Source organism: Rattus norvegicus, chromosome 1 (genome assembly GCF_036323735.1).
Source record: "Rattus norvegicus strain BN/NHsdMcwi chromosome 1, GRCr8, whole genome shotgun sequence".
Taxonomy (NCBI): domain Eukaryota; kingdom Metazoa; phylum Chordata; class Mammalia; order Rodentia; family Muridae; genus Rattus; species Rattus norvegicus.
In genome coordinates this window covers 49,760,944-49,776,257 of record NC_086019.1, presented here as the reverse complement: position 1 = coordinate 49,776,257, position 15,314 = coordinate 49,760,944, and the positions used below count along the sequence as shown (strand labels likewise).

At 44.0% G+C, this 15,314-nt stretch overlaps 1 protein-coding gene across 6 annotated transcripts in view; it reads right to left on the bottom strand.

Annotated features, from left to right (window-relative positions):
* Positions 1 to 6,994: 6,994 nt before the first annotated feature.
* Fndc1 (fibronectin type III domain containing 1) overlaps positions 6,995 to 15,314 on the bottom strand; it is an 82,408-nt gene continuing 74,088 nt past the window's right edge. For 4 of the 6 annotated variants that reach the window (XM_063288408.1, XM_063288404.1, XM_063288412.1 and 1 more), the window contains 5 exons: positions 14,571 to 14,650; positions 11,426 to 11,455; positions 10,151 to 10,312; positions 9,094 to 9,216; positions 7,026 to 7,764 (listed from right to left, as the gene is read on the bottom strand). In XM_063288408.1, the coding sequence (XP_063144478.1) occupies positions 7,649 to 7,764; positions 9,094 to 9,216; positions 10,151 to 10,312; positions 11,426 to 11,455; positions 14,571 to 14,650 (511 nt within the window). In that variant the 3' untranslated portion in view covers positions 7,026 to 7,648. Of the gene's footprint in view, positions 7,765 to 9,093; positions 9,217 to 10,150; positions 10,313 to 11,425; positions 11,456 to 14,570; positions 14,651 to 15,314 lie in introns of all 6 variants that reach the window. The other 2 variants (NM_001412560.1, NM_001038615.2) reach the window with 1 other exon arrangement.

The window sequence follows — 15,314 nt, the reverse complement described above, 5'->3', positions numbered from 1 at the left end:
AAGGAGGTTGCTGCAGAGGATGGGTAAGCTGGACTTACCTTGCTCTCTCAGACTGGGAAAGAGCTGTGAAGAAAGTCTGAGGTGTAGTTTTAGTCAATCAAATATACAAGCAACAGGAAAAAGAAAATGCAAGTTTCATTATGTGCCTAAGTGCAGGAGCCACTTGAGTTCGGTCTGTGAGGGGTAGGGGATGATGGTTGAACCCTACTTATAGCTCAGAAAGAGGTCACTTTCTGAGAAAGGGATGTGACACAGGAGGGGGAAGATGCACTCTTGAGGTACAGATGGTCTTCCAGGCCACAGCCACTGTGTCCACTTCTGTCTGGGCTAGTATCTGATCCTTTGTCTCCTCTTCCTGCAGGCAGGGTATTCCTAGGTGACAAGCATGGCATTGACACCCGTACTCTCTTCTGCTATTTACTGAAGGGACAGCCTATCAGAGCCCTTCTGTGACCACAGGGCTCTGGAGTTTCACTGAGAATAACCAACTCTAAATATGCAAAAGAAATACATTTGGGGTGGGACTTTTTCCTACTCACATGGACATAGGTGTCTTTACCCCTAAACTTGACTAAACTCTTTAAGGAAAACCACCACACAGTTAGACATTACTGAGTAGATAACGTAGTCTGAGCAAATATTTGATAAATTTAATTAAATAAGAACTGGATTATTCAGGAATTATTTTTTAAATGTCAAAATCTCTTGGGTGGAAAATGCTGTTTTAATTCAGTATCCTGTTTTACTCATGGTACCCATGGAGTCTGGGTTCATTTCTGTCAGAAGTCAAAATGGAGAGCCATTTGCATTGATCGAGCAGAGGTGGTAAATGAGCTTGAACCTGGCCCCTGGAATTATCTGAAAAAACTGCTCTGCAGTCAGGTTTGTGTTGAGGATGAAGCCAAATGCAAATTCAGAAGAAGAACAGGCTTGATTGATTAGTGATGTCTGTCCCAAGTTAGGGAAGGGTGAGTAGAGGCCCAGGTGCTGGGTAGAGTTTCTCTGCCTAACCCATCCTGTGCTTTCTAGGAATTAGTCTCATCCAGCCCAGTCCAGTCCAGTCTAGTCTAGTCTAGTCTCATCTAGTCCAGTCCAATCCAATCCAGCCCAGCCCAGGCTAGCCCAGCCCAGCCCAGTCCAGTCTAGTTTTTGTCTAGTTTATCCTATCCCATTCCATCCCACCCCACCTCATCCCATCCCATCCCATCCCATTTATTTGCCTAATAACAGAATGTTGTAAAAAGACTGTGTTTGGTTCTCTCCTTCACTGTTTCAATTTCTTTGAAAACACAAGTGCAGCAGACTGAAGCTAGTCTATCCTTTCATTATGGATTTGGGAATGTTTCTCAAACTTCCTTCTCCAGCTCCTCTATGAAGTAGATTTATGGCGCCTTTTCAAGAAGCCCAAGAGTTTCACCACATCCAAAGTGAAGCCATTTTACAATTAGCACTGTCCTAAAGAGGCAACTCACTTTCCCCTCTCACTTCTCCTTCACTGCATGTCCATCTGGGGAGGCAGGCCGGTCTCTCTTCTCTAGTCAGGCTGGGGAACAGCTGATCGGATCAGCATGCCTAGTTGAGCCTCATTCAGCACCTTTGAATCCTGATCTGAGACACCGGGGCAGGAGGCTAAGATCAGCTGAGCTTCCGAGGTCTAACAGTCATGATCTAGGGATGGCAGGGTGAACCTTAAGGGTAAGTGGAAATAGTGACTATTCAGGTAATAGGCATCCAGCAGAAGCTGGTCTCTAGGAGAAAATTGAGGATGCACACACAGAACAAGAGTGGGAGTTATTCAAGCAAGGAGCCCAGAAGAGTCCAGGAGACCTAGCTACACGTTGTACAGAACTCCTGTCCTAAGACTGTGGCTCATTTGCTTACCCTTTATGACAGTGAGTCGTGTTTTCCTACAGCAGGCCCTAGCTCAGTCTAACCTGAAACTGGGACATGATCTTATCTGAGTGAGATGTTTGGAAAGATACTTTGCATTAAGTAAACCGTCCAAGCATGACACCTTTTAAAATATCATTTTTATTTACTTGTTTATGTGTATGAGTGTGTGTTTATGTGCACCAGATGTGTACAGATACCTTCAGAGGCCAGAAGGAGTAGTCAGATCTTCTAGAATTGAAGTTACAGGTAGTTGTGAACCAACAGATGTAGGTGCTGGGACTTGAGCCCGGTCCCCGGCAAAACAGTTACTTTGTTACTTTGTGTGTGTTACCCCAACTGTCCAGGAACTTGCTCTGTAGACCAGGCTGGCCTCAAACTCACAGATATCCACCTGCCTCTCCCTCCCAAATGCTGGGGTTAAAGGCCAACAGCACCTCGTAACAGTTACATCTAAAAGAGATGTTTGGAGCACTCTATACAAAGTTACAGTTCTGGGAGCTAGAGAGGTGCTCATTGGTTAAACACACTCGCTGTTCTTACAGAGGACCCAGGTTGGATTCCCCTCACCCACATGGCAGCTGATAACTGTCTGTAACTCCAGTTCTCCAGGATCCAGTGCCTTCTAAAGGCACAGACTTATATTCAAGCAAAGCACCCATACACATAAAATAAAATAAATATAATAATGAAAATATTGAAAAATATGGTCTTTTTCTTATAGGTCTGAGGTTTACTCTGTCAGTGGGATTGTTCTGTAATTACTCATAATGACTAAAAGCTGTTTTCCTCACATTTTAAAATTCCTTGCCCTGATATATAGCTTGGATAGGTCAAAGGGGAAAAAATAAGTCAAAACTAATTTGGAAAATGCTGAAAATTATCTTAAGTGAATGGCTACGTTAAATGTGCCCAAAGCCACCTACAAGATTTAAATGACTCCCAAGATCACAACCCAAGGAAAGGGCCTTCCAAGCAGGAAGTGTGGTAATCTATCCGTGTGTGTGTGTGTGTGTGTGTGTGTGTGTGTGTGTGTGTGTGCTGTTAATGTGTGGTATTCTCATTTGTGTGAGTGTGAACACTTGTGTGTGGGGTCTCCCCCTTAACTAAAAGCTCATCGGTTCATTGGTTCAGTTAGGCTAGTTGGCCCCTAGTGCTGGGGTTACACGTCCATGCCACTGTGACCAGCTTTTTGTAACAGGGCTAGGATTCCAGCTCACATCCTCATGCTTAAGTATCAGGAACTTCAACAACTGGGCTATCGCCCGGGTTCTTACCTTCGAGACAGGGTCTCTCAATTGGTCTGAAACTCACCAGTTCTGTGAGGTTGGCTGACCAGGGATCTCCCAGGTTTCACTTGTCTCTGCCTAGGATTAAAAGCACACACCATGGCATGTGGGCTTGTGTGTGTGTGTGTGTTTTAATGTGGGATCCAACTCAAATCACAGCAAGCTCTGAGATCTCTCCCCAGCCTAGTATATGTTGCTTTAAAATTAGGATTTTAAATGTGCAAAACTCAAACTTGTGTCTATTCAGACTTTTCCTAAAAGGCACAGATCATAAATGTTTCTGGGCCTCACACACTGTTTGTGGTTGGTGTTCCAGGCTATTGGCCTTTGTCTTTCTCATTAGTATCTTTTATAGCACTTCCCATACGTACAGAACATTCTGGATTTACAGGCCACAGATAGCAGGTGGGTCTCAGGCCCAGGAATCAGCATCCTGGGTTGTGTTTCAGGCTTCAGGAGAAGGGCAGCTCACCATTTGCAGACACTCATTCTTGCTTGGGCTCTTCTAAAATTCATTGTCACTCTGGGACAGTTTTCTCTCCCTGTAACCCCATGGGCATCTGCTCCGACCTCTAGGGTTGGCAAGTTCTCTCTTTCCTCACAGGCTTCTGGGGAGGTGTAGGTTGATGTCTGTATGCAGGAGAGGGCTCGCACAAGTTAGGTCAAGGCCCATGCTTGGACAGTAAAAAGTAAGGTGGGGACAAAGTTTTTGTAAGGCAGGAGAGAAGAGGAAGGAGAAGAAGAACCAAGATGGAGGCAGATCCAGGTGGCCTTAAATGCCACAGGTAGTTATGAATATTTCTTAAGGGATGGATTTCCATAGGTAGGTGGTTTATATCTATATCAATTGGTTGTGAGTTTATTGTGTAGACATATTGTAGATTGAGAATTTAACATATAAATCTGATTGCTAAATTACAGTTGATTGAGTAATGATTTTAATGGGTTATTGGTAGTTTATACTTTAACTACCAGGGGGCAGTTGCTGGGAGTGTGGGCAGAATCTGTTACAGGGAGCAAGACAGACCAGCTGCTGCCGGACCTCTGGTGTCCTGATTTTACTGGGTATCTGGGACCGGATAGTTCTCGCTGGTCAACCGGGAGAGGGTGATAGCAATGGGAGCAGAGAGAGAGGTTAGCTAGAGGTAACGTGGTGTGGTGCCACACCGGAACAGGCCGCCATTGAGATAAAGGTACTCTGCAGATGCCATGTGTCCTGGTGGTGCCCTCATTAGCACGGGATAAAAAATTACATTTTCTAATAATTACTGCAACAGGGAGGTGACATTTTTGTCTTCAGGCTGAGCATCTGGTGGGAGTCATTACAGTGTGCATATCTTCCTCTGTCTTTGATGTCACCCTGCTGTCACTGGCCTCTCTAAAGTGTCTCATCCCAGATGACTACTGGAGACTTATTTGATGTACTCTATAATTTAATGCGAATGAAATGTTGCTGATAGCACTACCCATTACCCATGATCCTTCACTTTTGTTACCAACTTGACTAGGGCCTAGGGAATGAGAGACTAGAGGGACTGTCTGCAGTGGGGTTCCCTGTGGGAGCTGGCATGATAGTCAGGGTGGAATATCTACCCACAGTGTGGGCAGATGTTGTTCAGTCAGCTGGGGCCTCAGAAAACAGAGACAGAGAAAAGACAGCAGGCTTTCCTGCTCCTAGAGCTGGGACTGTTCTTTGACAAAGAGAATTCTAGAATCACTATCTCTGGATGCCATTGACTGGATCTCTCAGGCCTTCGAACTTAGCCTGAGAGTGACAGGCACGATGTCTTTGGTTCTAGGCTCTACAGCCCTAAACCAGTTGTACTTCCAGAATGCCAGGCTCTCCAGCTTTCAGACAGACTGTTGATGACAGCATCTTCTGTAACCATGTGAGCAAACTGTTGATAAGACCTTTGATAGCATCCATGTATCTACGTATCTCTGTATCTCTGTATCTCTGTATCTACGTATCTATTTATCATCTATCTTCCATTCATCCATCCTCTATCTCTCTCTCAAAAATTTTATATGTGTGTGTCTGTGTGTGTGTGAGTATGGGTGTGTGTGTGAATGTTCATGTGTGTGAGTGTGTGTGTGAATGTTCATGTGTGTGTGTATGTGTGAATGTTCATGTGTGTGTATGTGAATGTTCATGTGTGTGTGTATGTGTAAATGTTCATGTGTGTGTGTGTCTGTGTGTGAGTGTGTGTGAATGTTCATGTGTGTGTGTGAATGTTCCTCTGTGTGTGTGTGTGAATGTTCATGTGTGTGTGTATGTGTAAATGTTCATGTGTATGTGTATGTGTGAATGTTTATGTGTGTGTGTGAATGTTCATGTGTGTGTGTATGTGTGAATGTTCATGTGTGTGTGTGTCTGTGTGTGTGTGAATGTTCATGTGTGTGTGTGTGTGTGTGTGTGTGTGTGTGTGTGTGTTTGTGTGTGTTCAGGTCCTCATAGAGACCAGAAGAGGGTGTCAGATTCCCTAGATCTAGAGTTAAAGGAGGTTGCGAGCCACCAGATATGGGTGCTGGGAACTAATCTTTGGTCCTCTATAAGAACAGCAAGTGCTCTTAACTGCTGAGCCCTCTTTCCAGTCTGTCTGTCTGTCTGTCATCTATCCCATGGTTAGATCACCCTACAGATCACTCCTGATGGTCGCCTATGCTGCAGTTCTTGTTTGATTGCTTTGGCTTTGGTTTTAGCTCCTTATCTTCTGAAGGTTTTGGTAATTCCCATCACCTCAGTACAGTGGGGGGACTTAATGCCACCAGCCCCGCACTCCTGCCCCACACCCTCTCTGCCCTTCAGTGTTTTTTGGTCAGGAGTGGCCTTCAGACCCAGCAGCGCTTTCTCCCACATCAGTTCCATCTCTGCTCCGCTAATGCTGACACTTGGATGCAGGAAGACAAGCCCTTTACTCCAGGGCTCTCTGGAGCGTATAGGAGTACAGACACCTTTGAAACAGTGGAAGCAGAGAGTCCAAATGGAACCTCTTGTGTTACTGCTCAGGGAGAAGGATGCTTCTATTTCAAGATGTTAAGACAGGAAAGAAAGGAAAATTGAATTTTTAAAGACATGAGTTAAAAATCACTTTGAGTCTAAAGTATTCATTCATCTAGGAACACATTAGATATAGAGCCTGGGGAGAGTCACCCAGGAAAGCACTTGCTGTATCTGCATGGAACCTGAGTATGATACCCAGGGTGCAGATCAGAAGCTGGGTGTGTGGCACATCCTTGAAATCCCAACTCTAGTGGAGTCAGAGACAGGCAGACCCCTGGGGCTCACTGGCCAACCAGCCTAGAATAATCTATAGACCTCAGCTCTCAGTAAGAAACCTTTTCTCAAGGTCTTGCTTAAGAGTGATAGCTCCTGAGGGTTAATGCCTGAGCTCATCTGTGCCTCTGAAAATACATCTACCTACACACACACACACACACACACACACACACACACACACACACACAAATGTGCACACAAGCCCTACCCCAGTGATTGTCTGATTCTGTCTGTCTCAGTCTTTGTCTCTGTGTCTCTCTGTCTGTGTATCTGTGTTTCTGTCTCTCTGTATGTGTGTCTCTGTCTCTGTCTCTCTCTCAACAAAGGTAATGAAGTCATCTCCCTGATATGAAAAGACTGGAGAAAAGCCTTGGTTTTCTGGTAATGGTTACTCCTCGATGCCATCATGACTTGAATCATCAAGCAGCACCTAGAGGAAGCACGTATACCTTTTTAACTGAAGCAATATTCTTCAGAGAACCTATCCCGTGGAGATCTCAGAAAGGTATTAACAAACAGAACCCTTGTCCACAAAGTCTTGCACGCATTTATCTAAAGAACAACTATAAATTTAGCACAAGTTTAATCGATATTCTTGATGAGTGTGAACATGTATATGCATATATACACACACATATATATATCAAAATTGAGAATTTACAAATAAGATTTGAGGCACTTAGCCCAGTGGTGGATAAGTCTTTAGGATAAATCTCAAAGAGGTTGTACTTCCGTCAGTGATTTCAGCGATTCAATTCTACTTCATACAAAGATGGGTGAAGCTTAAACTTGGCTGCTTTGAAGAAGAGAGAAGCAGAGAGCATTCTGTGAGGCGGACAGAGCACACCAATGCTGTTCCCTGGAGATCCCGGAGCATCCAGGTTTTGTGCCTGAAGAGTCTGGAAATCACCCTGGATCCTCTGCAGGGTTGATGTCTCTGGAATGTGTGATTACAGACAAAGTGCAAACAAGAAGTGAAGTTTCAGCAAAACGGAATTGCATGTATAATCCAGACCAAGAAATGTGGCCAAATTCCAACTGAAGAGGACAAAATGCCATGTCCACCGTGTGGCCTCCTGATGCACCGGGACAGTGGGCTTGGAGCACTGTCTTTCTTTTGCCCAGAGTCCCTAGTGTGGGTTAGTCACACAGGCTGGGAAGATGAACTTGCAGCAGGCCCATCCTGTGGTTACCACTTTCCTGGGATGGAGACTCCACACTCGTACCAGCCCACATAGTAATAGGGGGTTCCAAATCCAATGTGTCCAAAGCTGACGGGCTCCTGACGGTACTGGCGATAGTAGCCTGGAAAGGCAATGAGAAAGAGAGGGACAAACTGAAGTTACTGACAGGAAAACGTCTCACCCTGCAGTCTGTATTCAGACAGAACATTTTGGTGAACATTTCTGAATGTTATTTGTGAATACACTGGGTCAGTTTTATGTGTCACAATAAAAATAGATCTACCCCCAAGGCATGTTTCATGGGTGATAATCCCATCTCTCTCTCATTCATCACAAAAGAATGTGATTTTAGCCACCACTAGAGAGCATCCATGGAGGAACTCATCCTGGTCTGGGGAAACTATACATCATTCATCCCCATTCTGTTCTCTGAGTTCAGAGCTTCCAACCTCCTGGAACTGCTCAACTCCAAGGTTTAGGCCTGAGAACCTGGAGCAGACTTGTAAATCTTTCTAGAAAAAAAAAAGTCTGCACATTGCTGACTTCTTGACATGGAAAGATTCTCCAACAGCTGTAAAATGTTTGGGGGCCTCTATTGCTCTCAACTTTGGTTTTATTTTCCTCTTGCCAAATAAGAACTATCCACCCTCTATCAGTGAGCGAACCAACAAATGTGGTCAATTCTACAACCTTAGCACAGAACACCAAAGAATACAGAAAACACAGGACTGTAACAGAAGCCGGCCAGAACGCCGCAAGAGTTGAAAATATATGGGTTGTGTGAGCATGTGTTTATTGTGATGGACTGAGCTGGCTTACATATTTGACCCTAGATGACTCTAGACGTTCCCAGTAAGGAATTGTTAGATGAGGTTACAGTTTAAATCAGTAGACTAAGCAGATTATCTCTACAATGTGACCTCACCCAATCAGGTAAAAATCTTATTAGGGCCACTACACCCTAATAGAAAGACGTGGTGGAAGGACTCCACTATGCACTCACTGTCGATGTTCATCCATCTCGTAAGACTCAACTCATACTGCCTGTCCTGACAGCCTTCTTTAACAACCTCAGTGTTTGCCTGTCTTGATTCCTATGGTCGCAATGGATCCAAATCCTTGAAAAGAGGACAACCATGTGGCACAACCTGTTGTTATTTACACATCACAGTGTCCACCATCATTAACTTCCCACACAGTTGTTTTCTCTTCCTAGTGTCAGAGCTTGTTTCTGAGAGCAAGGATGGGGTCATATGTACCCCCTTGTATTTCTAGTCTCTCGAGGCCCATCCCAAGGCCAGCATATGGTAGAAGTGCTTTAATTCATTGATTCCCTATTCTTACCCTTTATGATCCAAAGCACTCCCAGCATTAATCTCTAAATTATAAGTGAAAGGCCATTTCTCTCCCACCCACCCCCAGTATATAATAGCAGCTCTGCTCTTCTTACCTTGAATGGTGGGGAGGGCTTCTACATAAGACTGAGGCCCCGTTCTTCCATCCAGGTGCGAATCCACAAACTGACAATGGTCTTCACCCCTTCCCCAGCTGTCCCCAATGCTGTAGAATGTGTCTGCATAAGGGAGTAACACAGGTCATTGACTACTAGGGAGTGTCACTGTTGGCTTATGAGTTAGAACAAGCTTTGGAGATGGTTTAAATTGGGAACACTGCTTAAGTCATGTGTTCATAGTTTTCATGTCTGAAAAATGATACAAATGTCATTAAACGTTGTGAGAAACCAACAAGATCTTGTATACTAAATTCTTAACATATGTTCAGTGGGGGCGGGGGGACTGTGAGTAATACAGACAGTTCTGATGTGTAAATGATGGGCCTTTTAATCCTCAGCTTTCCAGAGAGAATAAAGCAAGACACGATAGAGAAGAGATTAGAAGTCAGGCAAGTCTGTGCAGTTAGTTAGAAGAGCCCATTTCCACAGTTTCGGGCATCGGGTGCTGTCCGTGGTGCTGAAGCACAACTCGGGGCTGAACCACATTGTGTTTCCCAAGCCGGGGTCTACAAGATGATTGCGCCATCTCTCCTAGAGGTTTTGAAGGGAAGGAAAATGGGTGGAAGAGACACAAAGAGGTAGGTAGAGTCACATAAAGATGGGCAGGGGGAGAGAGAGGGAAGGAGAGAGAGAGGGAGGGAGGGAAGGAAGGAGGGAGAGAGGGGGTGAGCAGTATTAGTAATGAGATGAGGCTGGTGAGTCTTCAGAGTTGGGGATGGAAGGGAAGACCTGGTTCCGATAAATGAATCCTTTCTAGCAAGAAAAATAAATAAATTTAAAGCTGTTCAATCCAGTTGAATTTGGGTTTGGATTTCATTCCTAAAATGCAGGGAATATGTACATACACACACACACACACACACACACACACACACACACACACGTATATCCCCCTAGCCTCACAGCTCCAGGCCTCAGACATGTTTGGAAGCATCTGCTTCCCAAGTCATTAACTAGCAGAAGTTTACCATAGCCGCCCAAGAGTAAGACTTACCTTTGAGATTGTCACTGAGGTAGATCTTGTACCTTAGAGAATTACAAAGAACAACTCCCACAAACTTTTTGTACCACGTCCGTTTCACATACTGCCGACCATGGCAGTCAGTGTAGCCGGGGTCATGCTTGAAAGCAAACGGGATCCAGATGGGCTCACCACCTTGACAACACAAAAGATATGCTCTGAGGTACAGCGGGTTACAGGGGTTATTGTTCCAACACAAACTATCAGAAAACTGGGCGTTTCCACTGGGCCTTCCTTCCTCTCTGGGCTTTTCTGAGTAAATGCGTATTCTTCTTTCTTTTTTTTTAATACTGGAGTACACTGGGGTATTATGGGTTGGATCTAAAATGTCCCCCAACAGCTCCTGTGTTAAAGGTTTGGTCTGCTTCTGGTGGACTGTAGAGAGATTATTAGATTAGGAGGGTTCTCCGTTTATCATGGGTTAGCCCACTGATAAATTCAGACCTGAATCAAGAAAGGGCTTGGTGAAGAAATGGGTAACTAGAGAATGGTTTTAAAGGGATCCCCCCCTCCCCTCCACATGCCTGCCTGCCATGGAGAACAGATTTGTCCCACATGTCCTTCAGTCAGAATGTTCTACCTCACCTCAGGCCTAGGAGCAAGGAAGCCATGTGGCTATGCTCTGAAATCTCAGGAAGGATAGACCAAAATAATCCTCCCTCCTGGTTTCCTCAGGCATTTCATCAAGGCATCAAATAGCTAACTTCAATATCTGAAGGGCAGGGTTCTTTTTATGCTAGGGTATTTAGATCTTGGTATTTTAACAGAGGATTTTCAAAGCTCATGAAAGACGTAAGTCTCAAGGAAAAGAAGCGTCATGGGCACTTGACCTTTGGGACATGTCACAGTACTCTAAGTCCCTTAGCCGAGAGTTCTGCTCTTTCAGTTCTTCTTTGTCCCTGTCTTGAATTTGAAACACAGAGCTTGCTCAGGCTGTTGGGGGAGGGGAAGGGGAAAGGAGGTAAAATGTCCTTGTATGCTTGCTGCATTTTGCCAACTTTTCATCCCCACGTAAACAAAGTCCCTATTTTACAGGTATTGGCTGATCCCATTAACATCTATATTAAAACATTTTCAAGTCACTCTCTTTCACAAAGAGAATGGGGGATGGGTGAAAAGTTGTGCACATGTAAAATGCTCCACCATTTTCTATTCGTGGGTCACCATTGTGACCGTACATCTCACACCCACCATTCACACCTCACGTTCACAAGTGCAGTGTCAGCATCCTCGAGATGAGAAACTCACCTGGTGGCCTCACAACCAGCAGAGGATTGTCTGTGAATGAAAAATAAGTAATTGACTTTGTAACATACATTGGGAAAATGACGGAATGCCAACTATCATTAAATTGAAATAGAGGGAAAAATATAAGGTTTGTTTGTCAGACACCAAAGTGTTCCATAGGTTTTACTTTGCAAGCATTGTCTTTTGAGAAATACTCTCTGAGAAACTTCTTTATTGTTGACATAGAAGCTGTGAATTTCTGGAAGTGATGTTTTGAAATTGTGTGCTATGAAATCAATTCATATGTGTATATATACATATGTGTATATATTTTAGGCTGACCAGATGGCTCAATGAGTAGGAACCTGGGTTTCCTCCCTAGAATCTGTGTGGTAAAAGAAGACCAACTCTTGAAAACTGTCCTACACGCACACACGCACACACACACACACACACTCACAGGCGAACTGTGGCATATTCTCTCTCTCTCTCTCTCTCTCTCTCTCTCTCTCTCTCTCTCTGCCACATGTGGCATGCACACAAACTCATGCACACACATACTCTCTCACAGGTACACTGATATGCACATTCACACATGTGCACACACATACTCACATGCACACCGGGGTACGTATATACACATACATTCTTTCTCTCTTACAGACATATGCATAAATAGATCATATAAAACTTTGTAGAAAAAAGTCAGTGCTCTTGTTTCTAAGCTTCCGATTTGGGAAAGTCTGATGATTTCTTAAAATGTCTGCATACTATAAAATCACACATCTTTTCCATTCTTCAGGGTTTACCCAAAAGAAGTTAAAATACAAATCAAACATTTGCATATAGACACAGATAGCATCTTTGTAACTGTGAAGGAGCAGAGATAACTTAAATTACAGTTGAATGGGTCGAATGAGCAGACTGCGGCATAGCAGCACAGTGGAAGACAAACCAGATAAAAGAACGGACAGACTAGCATGTACAATGCATGGATCCATCAAAAGTTGATCATTAGATAGCTGGGTGTGGTAGTTCATGCCTTTAATTCCAACACTCGGAAGGCAGAGGCAGGTGTATGTCTGTGAGTTCAAGCTAATCTAGTCTACAGAATTAGTTCTAGGACAGCTGAGACTATGCAGAGAAAATGCTGTCTCAAAAAAAACAAAAACAACCCCCAAACAAAAGACAAACAAAAATGATTATTTGGAGGGAGGCCAACCAAAGGAGTATACACTTTAGGGTGCGTATATCAAAGCCTAGAGGATGTGTACTTAGTGGGAGAGAACAGATTGTGCGGGATGGCAAGAGGAAGCTTCTGGAGGACATGCTGTCTGGGCAGTGGCCAGGGATAAATATACTCAAAAGCTATGACATTCATATCTAAAAATATTTATGCTTTAACTGCGAAAATCACTTCAGAGAATATGAAACTTGTTTTGAAGAAATTTTGCTTCAGAAAATAGATCATTCTTCAAGTGGTGTTGGGACTCAAACCCAGGCCTCTGCTACACTGGACCAATCCCCTGCCTACTGAGCTATTTGGGGCAGCACATTGATTTTCATAAATGCCTTGTGTGTGGACTAAATAACCAACACTCTCTCCTCTCCTTGTTCATCCTCTCCTCATTTTAATTTTTGCAGCAGACTTCATTCATTCTAAGCAAACATGGCCATTGTGCTACATCCTCATACAGAACACTGTGTCTCAGGGTTCACACCTAATAAATTTGAACATAGATAAAATCATAGAGTTTCTCCCGCCACGCCTAGAATATTCTATCGCCCTGAATTTCCCTTGTGCTTCATATAGGCAGCTCATTCTGGGGCCATCCACTGTGCATGAAGCCGTGATGCCTGTTTAAGAGGAAAAGTTAAGGGTGTCCTTCTCAAATTCTCCACAGCAGAAGGGTAGGGGTGACAATGAAACAGTAGCAAAAATAAAAATACCTTTTTGGAGGTCAACAACCCTTTCACTGGGTCACTTAAGACTATCGGAAAACATAGGCGTTTGCATTACGATTCATCACAATAGCAAAATTGCACTTATAAAGTAGAAACAAAAGTAATTTATGGTTGTGGGTCAGCACAACATGAGGAGCTGTGTTACAGGGTAGCAGCATTCTAGAACCACTGGACTAGAAGTTAAACTGTAAGTACTTAGTACACTCATCTATGCTTCTCCATAAAGAAATATCTTAGATGGAGACTTGGCTTCCCCGAGAAGCAGCTGCCTCTCAGGTCATCTAAGGTGGATTTTTTTCCAGTTTGGAATAAAAATGGTCTTAAACTTTCAAAGGTGTGCTTGTGCAAGCCTATAATCCCAGAACTCAGTAGCCTGAGGCCAGCCTGGGCTAGATGGCCATTTCCGGGTCAGCCTGGGCTATTCTGTCTCATTAAAACTAAAGACAAACAATAAAAATGAAAGCTCTGAAACTACATTATGCTAATTAGTCAGATCCATCTTTAGTTTGAAAACTAAATTTGTTTTTCCTTTCATTAGAATTTGACCTAAGATAGGGACTCCACAGGAAGAACAACAGAGTCAACTAACTTGGACCCTTGGGGGCTTCCAGAGACTGAACCACCAACCAAAGAGCAAGCATGGGCTGGACCTAGGCCCCCTGCACATGTGTAGCAGATGTGCAGCTTGGTCTTCATGCGGGTCCCCCAACAACTGGAGCTGGGGACTATCCCTGACTCTGTTGCCTACTCACCTGTGGACTCTGTTCCCCTAACTGGGCCACTGTGTCTGGCCTCAGTGGGAGAGTGACTTGATGTGCCAGGGTGGGGTGATACCCAGGGGAGATCCCCCTTTTCAGAGGAAAGGGATGGGGGAAGAGCTGTGTTAGGGGGGATGGGGAGGAGGTGCTGATATTGAGATGTAAAGTGAATAAATAAATTAATGGGAAAAATTTTTGACTTCAGTTCTCTCTTAACCTCTCTTCTGTGTTTATGTGTGAGTGTGTGTGTGTGTGTGTGTGTGTGTGTGTGTGTGTGTGCACGAGTGCACATGTGTGTGGGGGGGTTATATAAAGAAACCTGGACTCATCCAACTGAAAAGGAGGCATTTTCCTGCCCCAGTTTGCACTCTGCCAATAGCTGTTCTTCTGATCATTTACTTCATTTTCCAAAGAAAGCAATACAAAGATGACCGTGCCCGTACCTGATTCTGTGACAAATGAGACTGAAGGGCTGACAGGCCCATAGCCGTGAGGGTTTTTCGCTTGAACTTTGAAGTAATACCTGAAATCCAAAGAAAACATCTTTTAAAAGAGGAGTTGACTTGGCCTCTGAGACAGATTCTTGCAAGCATGTTTCTGTAGTAGGCTTGGAGTTGTGTTTGACACTCAGACACACAGACACAGAGATAGATAGATAGATAGATAGATAGATAGATAGATAGATAGATAGATAGATAGATAGATAGATAGATAGATAATGGATAGATACACACATACAGAACGGGGACAGAGAGACACACACCAGGAGAGCTGTTTATCCTCATGTTTTTTCCAGAACTTTCTCAATTTTGACAATTTCTTGAAATGGGATAATTAATACAGCATGGACACATGGCTGATGGACTGGAACAGAAACACTAGGCTGACAGTTGCTCAGAGTGCTTTTCCTGGAGCATCCAGGCAAACACTGGGTGACTCTCCCAATCCATCCTTAAAAACCTGCTTAAGACTCAGGCCAGTATAAGCTCAGAGAGAGAGGAGCTGGGGCAACAAAACACAGAGTAGGACTTAAACATTAACTCAATCTACTTTATGATAGATTCAACACAAATATGGCTGTGACTGGCAGGAGAGGGTGGCTAGAGAGTGGCCTTTTCAGTGGAGCTCACATGACAGCCATGCCTGGAGCTTTGACACCTCCAGAAGAGAAGTGTCCAGAAAGAGGA